Raw genomic sequence first — 19,426 nt, forward strand, 5'->3', positions numbered from 1 at the left:
CATATACACAGGTACGCGGGCCCAATACTCCATATACACAGAAGTACCGGCCCAATCCCATATAACAGAGTACCGGCCCAATACCCATATACACAGGTACCTGACCCAATACTCCATATACACAGGTACGGCCCAATACATTTACACAGGTACCGACCCAATACCCCCATATACACAGGTACGGCCCAATACTCCATATACACAGATACGCCAACTCATATACAAGGTACCGGCCCAAATAACTCATTACACAGTACAGGCCCAATACTCCATATACACAGGTACCCGAGAGCCAATACTCCATATCACAGGTACGACCAATACTCATATACACAGATAGGCGCCAAATACTCCATATACAAAGTACCTGGACCAATACTCCATATACACAGGTACCGACACCGAATACCCCATATACACAGGACCGGCCCCAATACTCCATATACACAGGTACGCCCAATACTCCATATACACAGGTACCGGACCCAATATCCCATATACACAGGTACGCCCAATACTCATATACAAAGTCCTAGGCCCCAATACTCCATATACAACAGGTACCGGCCCAATACTCTATACACAGGTACCGCCCAATACTCCATATACACAGGTACTCGACCAATACTCATATACACACAGGTACGCCCAATACTCCATATACAACAGTAACCGGCCCAATACCCATATACACAGGTACCGCGCCCAATACTCCATATACACAGGTACCGCCAATACTCATATACACAAGGTACCGGCCCAATACTCCATATACACAGGTACCGGACCCAATACTCCATATCACAGGTACCGCCCAATCCATATACAAGTACGGCCCAATACCCCTATACCAAGTACCGGTGCCCCAATACTCCATATACACAGGTCGGCCCATACTCCATATACACAGGTACTGGCCCAATACTCCATATACACAGGTACCGGCCCCAATACTCCATATACACAAGTACCGGCCCCAATACTCCATATACACAGGTACGCCCAATACTCCATATACACAGGTATGGCCCAATATCCATATACACAGGTACGGCCCCAATATCCATATACACAGGTACCGACCAATACCCGCATATATACAGTACGACCATACTCCATATACACAGGACGGCCCAATAACACAATATACAGGTACCCCCAATACTCCATATACACAGGTACCGCCCAATACTCCATATACACAGGTAGGGCCAATCTCCATATACACAGGTACCGGCCCAATATCTCCATATACAGGTACCGGCCCAATACTCCATATACACGGTACCGGCCCAATATACCATATACACAGGTACGGCCCACATATACTCCTATACAAGGTAGGCCCAATACTCCATATACACAGGTACCGTACCCGCCAATACTCATATATACAGGACCGCCCATACTCGTATAACAGGTACGGCCCAATACTACTCATATACACAGGTACCGGCCCCACATACTCCATATACACAGGTACCGGCCCCAATACTCCCATATACACAGTACCGATATAACAAGGTCCGCCGGCCAATACTCCATATACAAGGTACGGCCCCAATACTCCATATACACAGGTACCGGCCCATATACATCCATATACACAGGTACCACCCAATCACTCCTTCACAGGTACCCCATACTCCATATAACGGTACCGGCAATATCCATAACACAAGTAACCGGCCCCAATACTCATATACACAGACGGCCCAATACTCCATATACACAAGGTACGGCCCAATACTCCATATACACAGGTACCGCCCCAATACTCCCATATACACAGGTACCCACCAATACTCCATATACACAGGTAGCGCCAATACCATATACACAGTCTCGGGCCAAATACTCCATATACACAGGTACCGGCCCCAATACTCCATATACACAGGTACCGGCCCAATACTCCATATACACAGGTACCGGCCCAATACTCCATATACACAGGTACCGGCCCCAATACTCCATATACACAGGTACCGGCCCCAATACTCCATATACACAGGTACCGGCCCCAATACTCCATATACACAGGTACCGGCCCCAATACTCCATATACACAGGTACCGGGGCCCAATACCCATTACAGGTACCGGTCCCCCAATACCCATATACACAGGTACCGGCCCCAATACTCCATATACACAGGTACCGGCCCAATACTCCATATACACAGTACCGGGCCCAATCTCCATATACCACGGTACGACCCATACCCATATACACGGTTGGCCCAATACTCCATATACACAGGTACCGGCCCATATCCATATACACATACCGGCCCAATACTCAATACGTGCCCAACTCCATATACACAGGTCTGCCCAATACTCCATATACACAGGTACGGCCCCCAATACTCCCATATACACAGGTACCGCCCAATATCCATATACACAGTACCGGCCCAATACTCCATATACACAGGTACCGGCCAATACTCCATATACACAGGTACCGGCCCATACTCCATATACACCAGGTACGCCCAATACTCCATACACAGGTACCGGCCCAATACTCCATATACACAAGGTACGCCCAATACTCCATATACACGAGGTACCGCCCCAATACTCTATACAAGGTACCCGACCCAATACTCATATACACAGTACGGCCCAATACTCATATACACAGGTACCGGCCCCAATACTCCATATACACAGGTACCGCCCCAATACTCATATACACAGGTACCGGCCCCAATACTCCATATACACAGGTACCGGCCCAATACTCCATATACACAGGTACCGGCCCCAATACTCCATATACACAGGTACCGGCCCAATACTCCATATACAACAGGTACCGGGCCCAATACTATATACACAACGTACCGTCCCCAATACTCATATACACAGGTAAGGCCCAATATCTCCATATACAGGTACCGATCCCAATACTCCATATACACAGGTACCGCCCAATACTCCATATACAAAGGTACGGCCCCAATACTCCATATACAAATTACCGTGCCAATACTCATATACACAGGTACCGGCCAATACTCCATATACACAGGTACCGACCCAATACTCCTATACACAGGTACCGGCCCAATATCCATATACCAGGTACGCCCAATTACCAAATACACAGGTACGCGACCCCAATACTCCATATACACAGGTACCGAGCCCCAATACCCCATATACACAGGTACCGGCCCAATACTCCATATACACAGGTACCGGCCCAATACCCCATATACACAGGTACCGGCCCAATACTCCATATACACAGGTACCGGCCCAATACCCCATATACACAGGTACCGGCCCAATACTCCATATACACAGGTAAGGCAATACCCCTATACACGGCGGCCAATACCATATACACAGGTACGGCCCAATACCCATATACACAGGTACCGGCCCAATACTCCATATACACAGGTACCTGACCAATACCCCCATATACCAGTTACCGACCCATACTCCTATACACAGGTACGGCCAATACCATATACCAGGTACGACCCAATACTCCTATACACAGGTACCGCCCAATACTCCATATACACAGGTACGGGCCAATACTCCATATACACAGGTACCGGCCCAATACCCATATACAACAGGTACCGACTCAATACTCCATATTACACAGAGTACGGGCCCAATATCCATATACACAGGTCTACCGACGCCAATACCCCATATACACAAGTACCGACCTCAATACTCCATATACTACAGGTACCGACCCAATACCCATATACACAGGTACCGCCCAATACCCATAACACAGGTACGCCCATACTCCATATACACAAGGTACCGACCCCAATACTCCCATATAACAACAGGTACCGGCCCCAATACTCCTATACACAGGTACCGAGCCATACTCCATATACACAGGTACCGCGCCCCAATACTCATATACACATGGTACCCGACCCATACTCCATATACACAGGTACCGGCCCCAATACTCCATATACACAGGTACCGACCTCACAGGTCCAAATACTCCATATACACAGGTACGACCCGTCATACTCATATACACAGGAACCGACCGCCATATTCCCATATACACAGGTACCGACCCCAATACTCCATATACAAGGTACGCCCCAATACTCCATATACACAGGTACCGCGCCAATATCCATATACACAGAGTACCGACCCCAATACTCCATATACACAGGTACAACGACGCCCAATACTCATATACACAGGTACGCCCAATATCCATATACACAGAGTACCGACCCCAATCCTCCATATACACAGGTACCGACCCCAATACTCCATATACACAGGTACCCGGCCCCAAATACTCCATATACACAGGTACCGACCCCAATACTCCATATACACAGGTACCGCCCCAATACTCCATATACACAGGTACGCGGACCCAATACTCCATATACACGGTAGACCAATACTCATATACACAGGTACCGGCCCATCACTCATATAACAGTCAACCCAAATATCATATACACAGGTACCCCGGCCAATACTCCATATACACAGGTACCGACCCCAATACTCATATACACAGGTACGACTCCCGCAATACTCCATATACACAGGTACTGATCCCCCAATACTCCTATAAACAGGTACCGCCCCAATACTCCATATACACAGGTACCGACCCATATCTCGATATACACAGGTACGCCCACAATACTTCATATACCAGTACACCAATACTCATATACACAGGTACCGCCCCAATACTCCATATACAGGTACCGGCCCCAATCACTCCATATATCACAGGTACCGCCAATATCCATATACACAGGTACGGCCCAATACTTCCATATACACAGGTACCGACCACCAATATCCCATATAACAGGTTACGGCCCCAATACTCCATATACACAGGTGACCCCAATAATCTCATATACCAGGTACCCGCGGCCGAATACTCTATATACACAGGTACGCCCCAATACTCCATATACACAGGTACCGACCCAATACTCCATATACACAGGTACGCGGCCCCGTCCCATACTCCATATAACACAGGTACCGGCCCAATATCCAAACCGGTACTGCCCAATACTCATATACAGCAGGAACGACCCAATACTCCATATACACAGGTACCGCCCCATACTCCATATACAACAGGTACCGACCCAATAATCCATATACAACGAGTACCCGGCCAATACCCCATATACACAGGTACCGCCAATACTCATATACACAGGTCCTAGGCGCCCCAATACCCATATCACAGGTAGCCCCACTCATAACAGCAGGTCCCCGACCCCAATACCCATTACACAGGTAACCGACAATACACCATATACGGTACCGACCCAATACTCCATATACACGGTACCGGCCCAATACTCATATACACAGGTACGGCCCCAATACTCTATACACAGGTACCGCCCCAATACTCATATACACAGGTACGACCCAATACTCCATATACACAGGTACCGACCATACTCCTATACACAGTCTGACCCAATCTCCATATACACAGGTACCACGAGACCCAATACCCATATTACAGAGACGCGCCAATACACCTATGGTACCCTATAGACCAATATCCATATACACAGGTACCGCGCCATACTCCATATACAGCGGTACCGCCCAATACCCATATACACAGGTACGGGGCCCAATCTCTATATTACAACAGGTACCGACCCATACTCCATATAAATGACAGGTACGCGGCCCAAATACTCCATATACACAGGTACCGGCCCCAATATCCATATACACAGGTACCAGACCACACTACCGCCATATACACAGGTACCGGCCCATCCTCATATCATACGCCATACCAGAATACAACAGGTCTGACCCAATCTCCATATACATAGGTATCGCGCCCCAGTATCCATATACACAGTATCCAGCCCAAAATACCCAGCATTATAACACAGGTACGCCATGTCATAACTACGCCAATACCCATATACCAGGTACCGGCCACATATCCATATACAAGGTACCCCGTATGGCCCCAATACCCATATACACAGGTTACCTGACAATACTTCCATATACACAGGTACGCGGCCAATATCCCCATATACAACAGGTACCGGCCAATACCCCATATACACAGGTACGGCCCATACATTACACTAGGTACGCGGCCAATAGCACCATATACAAGGTACCAGACCAATAACCCCATATACACTGAGTTACCGACCCAATCCATATAACAGCCGCCAATACTCCATACATGATCTCGCCCAAAACCCATAACATACCAGACCATATAACTCCATATCAGGTACGGACCCAATACCATAATAACAGGTACGACAACTATCAGGCGAATACTCCATATAACATACTATGTTAGGACGCCCAATACTCATATACACAGGTACCGCCCAAATACTTCCCATATACACAGGTCCGCATACTCCATATACACAGGTACCGACCCCAATACCTCCATATACAAGGTCCTGGCCCAAAATACTCCATATACACAGGTACCCGAGCACAATATCCATATATACAGGTACGGCCAATACTCATTACACAGGTACGCGGCCCCCCAATACCTATAACAGGTCCGACCCAATACCCATATACACAGGTACCGCCGCAATACCCATATTAACCAGGTACCGACAATTACCCATATATACAGGTTACGAGCCCAATACTCTATACACAGGTTACGCACTCTACCCATATACACAGGTACCCTGGCCAAACTCCATATACACAGGTACCGCCCAATACTCATATACAAGGTACCGCGCCATCCCATTAAGTACCCTCATACTCCATATACACAAGGTACTGACCAATCAAACAGGTCGTGGCCAACCATATACACAGGTAGTCGGCCAATATCCAACCTATACACGGGTACTGGACCCAATACTCCCAAATACACCGTACGGCCAAGCTCAATACAGTACTGCCTATCCCTAACACAGGTACGGCCCAATATCCATTACACAGGTACCTGGCACTCAGTCGCGCAATACTCATATACCAGGTAGCGGCCCAATACTCCTATATACAGCAGGTACCGGCCAATACTCCAATACAAGGTACCAAGGCCATCTCCATAATGTACGGATCCCCATATACACAGGTCAACTGCGCCCCATACTCCAATTCACGAATACCGGCCCAATATCGCATATACAACAGGTACCGGCTCCATACTCATATACAAGGTACCGGTACACCAATCCGCATATACACAGGTACTGTACCCAATAATATCCACGTACTGCCATACCATACCAGGTACCCGGCCAATACTCCAAATACAGTACCTGCCAATCCAGTAGCCGGCCAATACTCATATACACAGGTAACCTGCCCCAATAACCACATATAACCGTACGCGGCCAATACTCCTATACAAGGTACGGCCCAATACCATATACACAGGTACGCGCCAATACCCAATACGTCCAATACTACAGGTAGCCGCAATACCATATACAAGGACGACCAATTCCCATATACACAGGTACGCCCCAATACCATATACACAGGTACGCCAATACCCCATATACACAGGTACCGGCGGACCCAATACTCCATATACACGGTACCCGCGCCAATACTCATATACACAGTACGGGCCCAATCCTCCATATACACAGGTACTACGGCCCAATACTCCCATACACAGGTACCGTGACCCATATACCAAACTACTGCGATATGACCACAGGTACCGGCCGGCCAATACTCCATATACACAGGTACGCCACATTACTCATATACACAGTACGACCAATAATCCATATACACAGGTACTAGTAGGCCCCAATCCATATACACAGGTACCGGCCACAATACTCCTATACATAACAGTACCGGCCCAATATCCATATATCACAGGTACCGGCCCAGAATCATATGCCATAATACAATACCCATACTATAACACGGTACCCGCCCAATACATATACACAGGTACCGCAATATCCCAGAGTACCGCAATATCATTTACACAGGTACCGGGCCCAATACTCATATACCTATCAGGTACCCGGCCCAATACCCCATATACACAGGGTACCGACCGCATACCTCCATATACACAGTTACCGGCCAATACTCATATACCAGGTACCACTACGCTTACACATACCCCTCCATATAACACAGTACCGGCCCATACTCCATATACACAAGGTACGGCCTCAATACTCTATATACACAATACCGATCCCCCAATACCCATATACACAGGTACAGGCCCAATACTCGTATCACAGGTACCGGCCGCAATATCCCATATACAAGGACTCGCCCATACCCTCATATACACAGGTACCTTTATACCGGCGGCCCAATTACTCCATATACCAGGTACCGACCAAGTACCCATATACACATAGCGACCCAATACTCGCATACTACAAGGTACCTGGGCCAATACTCATATCACAGGTATGTACGCAATACCGCCATATACACAGGTACGCCAATACACCATATACCAGTGACAGACTATATAAACATATACAGGTGTTTTTGCCTAATCTCTTTAAAGGACAGGAACCAAAATTAATTTTTTTTTGCGCTAATAAAAGACATTTTAGGCACTTTTGCATTATACAATTATACTAATTTGTAATTTTGTTATTTGTATATATAATTGCTAATTAGAAGCAGTGTCTGTCCATCTTTTCCCTGCCTGGGGGCTTCTGACTGAACCACAGTGTAACACAAGGCAGCAGCCTGAACAGACCTGACTCGCTGGGGGAGACGACCCCTGAAATGGTAACACAAGGCAGCAGCTGACAGACTGACTCGCTGGGGGAGATGACCTGAACAGTGTAACACAAAGGCCGAGCCTGACAGACCTGACTCGCTGGGGGGACCGACCCTGAAACAGTGTAACACAAGGCAGCAGCCTGACAGACGCTGTCGCTGGGGGAGACTGACCCCTGAACACTGTAACACAAGGCAGCAGCCTGACAGACTGATCGCTGGGGAGACCTGACCCTGAAACAGTGTAACACAAGGCAGCAGCCTGACAGACCTGACTCGCTGGGGGAGACTGACCCCTGAACACTGTAACACAAGCAGCAGCTGACAGACCTGACTCGCTGGGGGAGACTGACCCCTGAACAGTTAAACAAGGCAGAGCCTGACAGACCTGACTCGCTGGGGAGACTGACCCTGAAAACACTGTAACACAAGGCAGCAGCCTGACAGACCTGACTCGCTGGGGGAGACTGACCTGAAACACTGTAAAAAGGCAGCAGCCTGAAGACTGGCTCGCTGGGGAGACTGACCCTGAAACAGTTAACAAAGGCAGCAGCCTGAACAGACCTGACTGGCTGGGGGAGACTGACCCTGAAACAGTGTAAACAAAGGCAGCAGCCTGACAGACCTGACTTGCTGGGGGAGACTGACCCCTGTAAACAGCTGTAACACAAGGCAGCAGCCTGACAGACTGACTCGCTGGGGAGATGACGCCTGAAACAGTGTAACACAAGGCAGACAGCCTGAAGACCTGACTCGCTGGGGGAGACTGGCCCTGAAACAGTGTAACACAAGGCAGCAGCCTGACAGACTGACTCGCTGGGGGAGACTAGCCCCTGAAACAGTGTAACACAAGGCAGCAGCTGACAGACCTGACTCGCTGGGGGAGACTGACCCTGAAACACTGTACACAAGGCAGAGCCTGACAGACTGACTGCTGGGGGAGACTGACCCCTGAACACACTGTAACAAAGGCAGCAGCCTGACAGACCTGACTCCTGGGGGAGACTGACCCCTGATAACAGTGTAACACAAGGCAGCAGCTGACGACCTGACTCCTGGGGGAGACGACCCCTGAAAACAACAAGGCAGCAGCCTGACAGACCTGACTCGCTGGGGGAGACACCCTGAAACACTGTAACACAAGGCAGCGCCTGACAGACCTGACTCGCTGGGGGAGATGACCCCTGAAACAGTGTACACAAGGCAGCAGCCTGACAGACCTGACTCGCTGGGGGAGACTGACCCCTGAAACAGTGTAACACAAGGCAGCAGCGCCTGACAGACCTGACTCGCTGGGGAGACTGACCTGAACAGTGTAACCAAGGCAGAGCCTGAACAGCTGACTCACATGGGGAACTGACCCTGAACAGTGTAACCAAGGCAGCAGCCTGACAGACTGATGGCTGGGGGAGCCTGACCCTGAAAGTGTAACACAAGGCATGCAGCCTGACGACTGACTTCGCTGGGTGAGAGACCCCATGAACACGTGTAACACAAGGCGACAGCCGACAACCTGACTCGCTGGGGAGACTGACCCCTGACAGTGTAACCACAAGGCGCAGCTGACAGACTTGACTCGTGGGGAGACTGACCCCTGAAACACGTGTAACCAAGGCAGCACTGAAAACCTGACTCGCGTTGGGGGAGACGACCTGACAGTGTTAACAAAGAGCGCCTGACGAGACTGACTCGCTGGGGGAGACGCCTGAAACAGTATACAACAGGCAAGCAGCCTGCATGACTGACACTGTGGGGGAGACCCCTGAACGTGGTTAACACAAGGCGCAAGCCTGACGACCTTGACTCTGCTGGGGGAGACGACCCTGCAACAGTGTAACACAATGGCAGCAGCCTGACAGACCTGACTCACTGGGGGAGCCTGACCCTGAAACAGTGTAACACAAGGAGCAGCCTGACAGACCTTGACTCGCTGGGGAGCTGACCTGAAAAGTGTACAACAGGCAGCAGTCCTGAAGACCTGACTCGCTGGGGGACTGACCCCTGAAACACGTGTAACACAGGCAGCAGGGGCCTGACGACTGCCTCGCTGGGGGAGCTACCCCTGAAACACTGTAACACAAGCAGCAAGCCTGACAGACTGCTCGCTGGGTGGACGACTTGACCTGACAGTGTACACAAGGCAGCAGCTGAACACCTGACTCGCTGGGGGGAAGACGACCCTTGAAACAGTGTAACAAGGCAGCAGCTGACAGACCTGACTACTGGGGGAGACGACGCCTGAAACACTGTAACACAAGGGCAGCCTGAAACTGACTGCGCTGGGCGGAGCCTATAAGGTATAGGGATATATAGGGCATAGGGGTATATAGGGTATGAGATTACAGGATTTAAGAGACAACTCATTGGATATAGAACAGGGGTGGGCAAACTACGGCCCCGTGGCCACATGCCGGCCCTTGGCCTTTTTAATCCGGCTCGCTGACGACGCCAAGTCTCATCACGTGAAACTTGGTGTCATTGGTGTACCGGAATTAAAGAGACGAAGGGGGGCGTAACGCTGGCCCTGCCCGGCCCGGGGGTGAGAAAATGTGGCCTGTGAGCCCAAAAGTTTGCCCACCCCTGATATAGAACATATAGAATTTATGTAGGCGTGACAGTGTCCCTTAAATGGTTACCTACTGGCATGGAGGGTGGGACTGGCACAGTGGGTGGGGCTGGTACAGTGGGTGGGGCTGGTACAGTGGGTGGGGCTGGTACAGTGGGTAGAACAAGCACAGTGGGTGGGGCTGATACAGTGGGTGGGACTGGCACAGTGGGTGGGGCTGGTACAGTGGGTAGAACAAGCACAGTGGGTGGGGCTGGTACAGTGGGTGGGGCTGATACAGTGGGTGGGGCTGATACAGTGGGTAGAACAAGCACAGTGGGTGGAGCTGGTACAGTGGGTGGGGCTGATACAGTGGTAGAACAAGCACAGTGGGTGGGGCTGATACAGTGGGTGGGGCTTGTACAGTGGGTAGAACAAGCCACGTGGGTGGGGCTGATACAGTGGGTGGGGGCTGGTACAGTGGGTAAAACAAGCCATTGGGTGCGGGCTGGTAACAGTGTGTAGAACATAGCACGTGGTGGGGCTGATACGTGGGTGGGACTGGCACAGTGGGTTGAGGCTGATACAGTGGGTAGAACAAGCACAGTGGGTGGGGCTGGTACAGTGGGTGGGGCTGATACAGTGGGTGGGGCTGGTACAGTGGGTAAAACAAGCACATTGGGTGGGGCTGGTACAGTGGGTAGAACAAGCCAATGGTGGGGCTGATACAGGTGGGTGGGACTGGCCAAGTGTGAGGCTGATACAGTGGGTAGAACAAGCACAGTGGGTGGGGCTGGTAGCAGTGGGTGGGGCTGATACCAGTGGGTGGGGCTGATACAAGTGGGTAGAACAAGCACAGTGGCGTGGATGCTGGTACAGTGGGTGGGGCTGATACAGTGGGTAGAACAAGCACAGTGGGTGGGGCTGATACAGTGGGTGGGGCTGGTACAGTGTGGTAGAACAAGCACAGTGGGTGGGGCTGATACAGTGGGTGGGGCTGGTACAGTGGGTAAAACAAGCACAGTGGGTGGGGTATACAGTGGGTAGAACAAGCACAGTGGGTGGGGCTAATACAGTGGGTAGAACAAGCACAGTGGGTGGGGCTGATACAGTGGGTGGGGCTGATACAGTGGGTGGGACTGGCATAGTGGAGGGGGCCCTTGAAATACCGTGGGTGGGGCTGGTAACAGTGGTAGAAACAAGCACAATGGTGGGGCTGATACAGTGGGTGGGACTGGCCACAAGTGGGGGGGCTGGTACAGTGGGTGAGGCTGATAACAGTGGGTAGAACAAGCACAGTGGGTGGGGCTGGTAGCAGTGGGTGGGCTGATACAGTGGTAGAACAATGCACAGTGGGTGGAGCCTGGTACAGTGGGTTGGGGCTGTATACAGTGGGTAGAACAAGCACAGTGGTGGGGCTTGATACAGTGGGTGGGGCTGGGTACAGTGTGTAAACAAGCACATTGGGTGGGCTGGTACAGTGGGTAGACAGCACAGTGGTGGGGCTGATACAGTGGGTGGGGCTGGTAAGTGGGTAAAACAAAGCACAGTGGGTGGGCTTATAGCAGTGGGTAGTAAACAGCAACAGTGGGTGGGGCTAATACAGTGGGTAGTAACAAGCACAGTGGGTGGGGCTTATACAGTGGGTAGAACAAGCACAGTGGGTGGGGCTGATACAGTGGGTAGAACAAGCACAGTGGGTGGGGCTTATATAGTGGGTAGAACAAGCACAGTGGGTGGGGCTTATATAGTGGGGGGGCTTAAAAAACAAGCACAGTGGGTGGGCCTTGATACAGTGGGTAAGACAAGCCACAGTGGGTGGGGCTTATATAGTGGGGGTAGACAAGCAACAGTTGGGTTGGGGCTGATACAGTGGGTAGAACAAGCACAGTGGGTGGGGCTTATAATAGTGGGTAACAAGCACAGTTGGGTGGGGCTTATAATAGTGGGTAGAACAAGCACAGTGGGTGGGGCTTATATAGTGGGGTAGAACAACACAGTGGGTGGGGCTTATTATATGTGGGTAGAAACAAGCAAGTGGGTGGGGCTGATACAGTGGGGTAGAATAAGCACATGGGTGGGGCTTATATGTGGGGTAGAACAAGCACAGTGGGTGGGGCTGATAGTGGGTAGAACAAGCCAGTGGGTGGTGGCTTATAAAATAGTGGGTAGAACAAGCACAGTGAAGTTGGGGCTGGTTGCAGTGGGTAGAACAAGCACAGTGGGTGGGCTGATACAGTGGGTGGGGCTGGTGCAGTGGGTAGAACAAGCACAATGGGTGGGGCTGATACAGTGGGTGGGACTGGCACAGTGGGTGGGACTGGCAACAGTGGTGGGCTGGCCGTGGGTGGGGCTGATACAGTGGGTGGGGCTGGTACGTGGGTAGAACAAGCACAGTGGGTGGGCTGATACAGTGGGGTGGGGCTGTACAGTGGGGTCAGAACAGCACAGTGTGGGGCTGATACATGTGGGTGGGGCAGGTAGTGGGTAGAACAAGCACAATGGGTGGGACTGATTACAGTGGGTGGACTGGCACAGTGGGGTGGGGCCTGGTAACAGTTGGGTGAGGCTGATACATGGGTAGAAACAAGCGCGTGGGTGGGGCTGGTACAAGTGGGTGGGCTGGTACATGTGGGTGGGGCTGATACAGTGGGTAAGAACAGCACAGTGGGTGGGGTTCTGGTACAGTGGATAAGTACAGGCAAGTGGGTGGGGCTGATACAGTGGGTGGGGCTGGTTAACAGTGGTAGACAAGCACAGTGGTGGGTGGGACTGGATACAGTGGGTGGGGCTTATACAGTGGGTAGAACAAGCACGAGTGGGGTGGGGCTGATGCAGTGAGGTAGAACAAAGACAGTGGGTGGGGCTGAATACAGTGGGTGGGGCATATACAGTGGGTAAGAACAAGGCACAGTGGGTAGGGCTGGTACAAGTGGGTATAGAACAAGCACAGTGGGTGGGGCTGGTAAGTGATAGAACAGCACATGGGTGGGCTTAATATAGTGGGTAGAACAAGCAGAGTGGGTGGGGCTGATACAGTGGGTAGAACAAGCACAGTGGGGGGTGGCTGATACAGTTGGGTAGAACAGCACAGTGGGTGGGGCTGGATACAGTGGGTAAACAAGCATCAGTGGGGTGGAGCTGATACAAGTGGGTGGGGCTGATACAGTGGGTGGGGCTTATACAGTGGGTAGAACAAGCCCAGTGGGTGGGGTAATACAGTGGGTAAACAAGCAGCAGTGGTGGGTGCTGGTACAGTGGGTGGGGCCTGAATAACAGTGGGTGTTGGAGCTAATACAGTGGGGGTGGGCTGATACAGTGGGTGGGGCTGATACAGTGGGTAAACCAAGGCACGTGGGTGGGCTGATAAGTGGGTAGAACAAGCACAGTGGGTGGGGCTGGTAGGGATAGAACAAGCAGTTGGGTGGGGCTTATATAGTGGGTAGAACAAGCAGAGTGGGTGGGGCTGATACAGTGGGTAGAACAGCACAGTGGGTGGGGCTGATAAGCAGTGGGTAAGAAACCAAGCACAGTGGGTGGGGCTGATAACAGTGGGTAGAACAAGCACAGTGGGTGGAGCTGATACAGTGGGTGGGGCTGATACAGTGGGTGGGGCTTATACAGTGGGTAGAACAAGCACAGTGGGTGGGGCTAATACAGTGGGTAGAACAAAGCCACACGTGGTGGGGCTTGGTACAAGTGGGTGGGGCTGATACAGTGGGTGGAGCTGATCATGTGGGTGGGGCTGATACAGTGGGTGGGCTGATACAGTGGGTAGAACACGAACAGCATGGGTGGGCTGATACAAGTGGGTAGAACAAGCACAGTGGGTGGGTGTAAGTGGGTGGGGCTGGTAACAGTGGGGTGAACAAGCATCAGTGGGTGGGCTGATGCAGTGGGTAGACAAGCACAGTGGGTGGGGCTGATGCAAGTGGGTATAAAGAACAGCACAGTGGGTGGGCTGATACAGTGGGTGGGCTGAATGCAGTGGTAGAACAAGACAGTGGGTGGGGCTGATGCAGTGGGTAGACAAGCACAGTGCGGTGGGGCTGAATGCAGTGGGTGGGGCTGATGCAGTGGGTAGAACAAGCACAGTGGGTGGGGCTGGTACAGTGGGTAGAACAAGCACAGTGGGTGGGGCTGATACAGTGGGTGGGGCTGATACAGTGGGTGGGGCTGATACAGTGGGTAGAACAAGCACAGTGGGTGGGGCTGATACAGTGGGTGGGGCTGATACAGTGGGTAGAACAAGCACAGTGGGTGGGGCTGATACAGTGGGTGGGGCTGATGCAGTGGGTAGAACAAGCACAGTGGGTGGGGCTGGTACAGTGGGTAGAACAAGCACAGTGGGTGGGGCTGATACAGTGGGTAGAACAAGCACAGTGGGTGGGGCTGGTACAGTGGGTAGAACAAGCACAGTGGGTGGGGCTGGTACAGTGGGTAGAACAAGCACAGTGGGTGGGCTGATGCAGGTGGTAGAAGCACAGCACAGTGGGTTGGGTGGGGCTGTACAGTGGGTAGAACAAGCAAGTGGGTGGGGTGGCTGGTAGAACAGCACAGTGGGGCTGGTAACAGTGGGTAAACAAGCAGTGGGTGGGGCTGGTGGGTAGAAACAAGCACAGTGGGTGGGGATGGTACAGTGGGTAGAACAAGCACAGTGGGGCTGACCAAGGGCGTGGGCTATGCAGTGGGTAGAACAAGCACAGTGGGTGGGGCTTTGGGGGGCTATCAGTGTACGGTAGAACAAGCACAGTGGGTGGGGCTGGTACAGTGGGTGGGGCTGGTACAGTGGGTAGAACAAGCACAGTGGGTGGGGCTGGTACAGTGGGTAGAACAAGCACAGTGGGTGGGTACCAGAACCCACTATACAGACCGGAGCGCTGGGCTCTCACTAGTCTCTGCCAGTGGCATCAGCACCATGGACAGAACAACAAGCTAGCGACACCTACTGGCCAGTCCTGCTCCCTGCAGCCAAACCCATTCCCCGTGTGTAACTACTACTGTGTGTAACTAGTAAGCTGCAACTCCCGGCCCCGCACAAGCTGCAACTCCCGGCACCGCCCCTCAAGCCGCAACTCCCGACACCGCCCCTCAAGCTGCAACTCCCGGCACCTCCCCTCAAGCTGCAACTCCCGGCACCTCCCCTCAAGCTGCAACTCCCAGCACCTCCCCTCAAGCTGCAACTCCCAGCACCTCCCCTCAAGCCGCAACTCCCGGCACCACCTTACAAACTGCAACTCCCAGCACCGCCCCACAAGCTGCAACTCCTGGCACCGCCCCCACAAGCTGCAACTCCCGGCACCTCCCCTCAAACTGCAACTCCCGGCACCGCCCCACAAGCTGCAACTCCCCTCAAGCTGCAACTCCTCGGCACCGCCCCTCAAGCTGCAACTCCCGGCACCGCCCCACAAGCTGCAACTCCCGGCACCGCCCCTCAAGCTGCAACTCCCGGCACCGCCCCTCAAGCTGCAACTCCCGGCACCGCCCCTCAAGCTGCAACTCCCGGCACCACCTTACAAACTGCAACTCCCGGCACCGCCCCTCAAGCTGCAACTCCCGGCACCGCCCCACAAGCTGCAACTCCCGGCACCGCCCCTCAAGCTGCAACTCCCGGCACCGCCCCACAAGCTGCAACTCCCGGCACCGCCCCACAAGCTGCAACTCCCGGCACCGCCCCAGCGCACTCCCGGCCCCCCTCAAGCTGCAACTCCCGGCACCGCCCCTCAAGCTGCAACTCCCGGCACCGCCCTCAAAGCTGCAACTCCCGGCACCGCCCCTCAAGCTGCAACTCCCGACACCGCCCCTCAAGCCGCAACTCCCGGCACCTCCCCTCAAGCCGCAACTCCCGGCACCTCCCCTCAAGCCGCAACTCCCGGGCACCTCCCCTCAAGCCGCAACTCCCGGCACCTCCCCTCAAGCCGCAACTCCCGGCACCTCCCCTCAAGCCGCAACTCCCGGCACCTCCCCTCAAGCCGCAACTCCCGGCACCTCCCTCAAGCCGCAACTCCCGGCACCGCCCCACAAGCCGCAACTCCCGGCACCGCCCCTCAAGCCGCAACTCCCGACACCGCCCCTCAAGCCGCAACTCCCGGCACCTCCCCTCAAGCCGCAACTCCCGGCACCGCCCCTCAAGCCGCAACTCCCGGCACCGCCCCTCAAGCTGCAACTCCCGGCACCTCCCCTCAAGCTGCAACTCCCGGCACCGCCCCTCAAGCTGCAACTCCCGGCACCTCCCCTCAAGCCGCAACTCCCGGCACCACCTTACAAACTGCAACTCCCGGCACCGCCCCTCAAGCTGCAACTCCCGGCACCGCCCCTCAAGCTGCAACTCCCGGCACCGCCCCTCAAGCTGCAACTCCCGGCACCGCCCCTCAAGCCGCAACTCCCGGCACCGCCCCTCAAGCCGCAACTCCCGGCACCTCCCCTCAAGCCGCAACTCCCGGCACCGCCCCTCAAGCTGCAGGAAGGCAGATTCCAAGTGTGTTGCCCTTTAAAAAAGAAAATTAAAGCTCTGTATAAAAATGAGCGACAGAGTGGGAGTGGCCAACCTTCAGTGTCACGTAAAGGGACGCCCTGATGTTATTTGCAATTGGTCTTTTTTCATTTTAGCAGCCAGGCAGGGTTAAATGCCAGGGTGGAAGGGGGTAATTAGAGAGAGGAGTGGGGGCAATTACACGGGAGGTAGAAAGTAGGACAATGAAAAATGTCGCCTAATAATGAACCTGCTTCCGAATTCTTGGGGTCAGCGACCTCTGTCAGCCAATCAGCTGACTTTAGGTTGGAGAAAAAGACCCCCCAAAAAATAAGGAGGAGCAGTTGCCCTTTCCCTAAAGCTGCCCAAACATTGGCTACTGACCCATTCCTGAGAGTCAGCAGCTGATTGGCTCATAGAGGAGTGAGGTAACGGCCTCCCATACAGGCAACTGATTGTGATCCTGCAACTCTGTGAGCTGCCAATAGGGGCACGGTATGTACTAACCCCAGCTGCACCCATGGCACCCGTCTCTCTTCTGCTAAGGACGCACTCGTATTATAGGGGATAATGTACCCCCTACTGTAAATGATAAGGATATTAGCAGTCACTGAGGGGTTCTGTGCCCCCCATATAAAGGCACAAGGCTGCAGGCTGAGTTATACAGGGAACTCTGAGTATCACTCATGTATTATAAGGGATACTGTACCCCCTACTGTAAATGATAAGGATATTAGCAGTCACTGAGGGGTTCTGTGCCCCCCATATACAGGCACAAGGCTGCAGGCTGAGTTATACAGGGAACTCTGAGTATCACTCATGTATTATAAGGGATAATGTACCCCCCTACTGTAAATGATAAGGATATTAGCAGTCACTGAGGGGTTCTGTGCCCCCCATATAAAGGCACAAGGCTGCAGGCTGAGTTATACAGGGAACTCTGAGTATCACTCATGTATTATAAGGGATAATGTACCCCCTACTGTAAATGATAAGGATATTAGCAGTCACTGAGGGGTTCTGTGCCCCCCATATAAAGGCACAAGGCTGCAGGCTGAGTTATACAGGGAACTCTGAGTATCACTCATGTATTATAAGGGATAATGTACCCCCTACTGTAAATGATAAGGATATTAGCAGTCACTGAGGGGTTCTGTGCCCATATAAAGGCACAAGGCTGCAGGCTGAGTTATACAGGGAACTCTGAGTATCACTCATGTATTATAAGGGATAATGTACCCCCTACTGTAAATGATAAGGATATTAGCAGTCACTGAGGGGTTCTGTGCCCCCATATAAAGGCACAAGGCTGCAGGCTGAGTTATACAGGGAACTCTGAGTATCACTCATGTATTATAAGGGATAATGTACCCCCTACTGTAAATGATAAGGATATTAGCAGTCACTGAGGGGTTCTGTGCCCCCCATATAAAGGCACAAGGCTGCAGGCTGAGTTATACAGGGAACTCTGAGTATCACTCATGTATTATAAGGGATACTGTACCCCCTACTGTAAATGATAAGGATATTAGCAGTCACTGAGGGGTTCTGTGCCCCCCATATAAAGGCACAAGGCTGCAGGCTGAGTTATACAGGGAACTCTGAGTATCACTCATGTATTATAAGGGATAATGTACCCCCTACTGTAAATGATAAGGATAT

General features: G+C 52.4%; 1 protein-coding gene across 1 annotated transcript in view; it reads left to right on the forward strand.

Moving 5' to 3' along the window:
* Window positions 1–17,786, forward strand: part of LOC116412128 (uncharacterized protein DKFZp434B061-like) — a 32,272-nt gene extending 14,486 nt beyond the window's left edge. Inside the window, exon 2 of the mRNA XM_031905724.1 lies at window positions 16,483–17,786. Within this exon, the coding sequence (XP_031761584.1) occupies window positions 16,483–17,786 (1,304 nt within the window). The remainder of the gene's footprint in view (window positions 1–16,482) is intronic.
* Window positions 17,787–19,426: the final 1,640 nt, after the last annotated feature.

The sequence above is a fragment of the Xenopus tropicalis genome, chromosome 7, assembly GCF_000004195.4.
Source record: "Xenopus tropicalis strain Nigerian chromosome 7, UCB_Xtro_10.0, whole genome shotgun sequence".
In the NCBI taxonomy this organism is placed as follows: Eukaryota; Metazoa; Chordata; class Amphibia; order Anura; family Pipidae; genus Xenopus; species Xenopus tropicalis.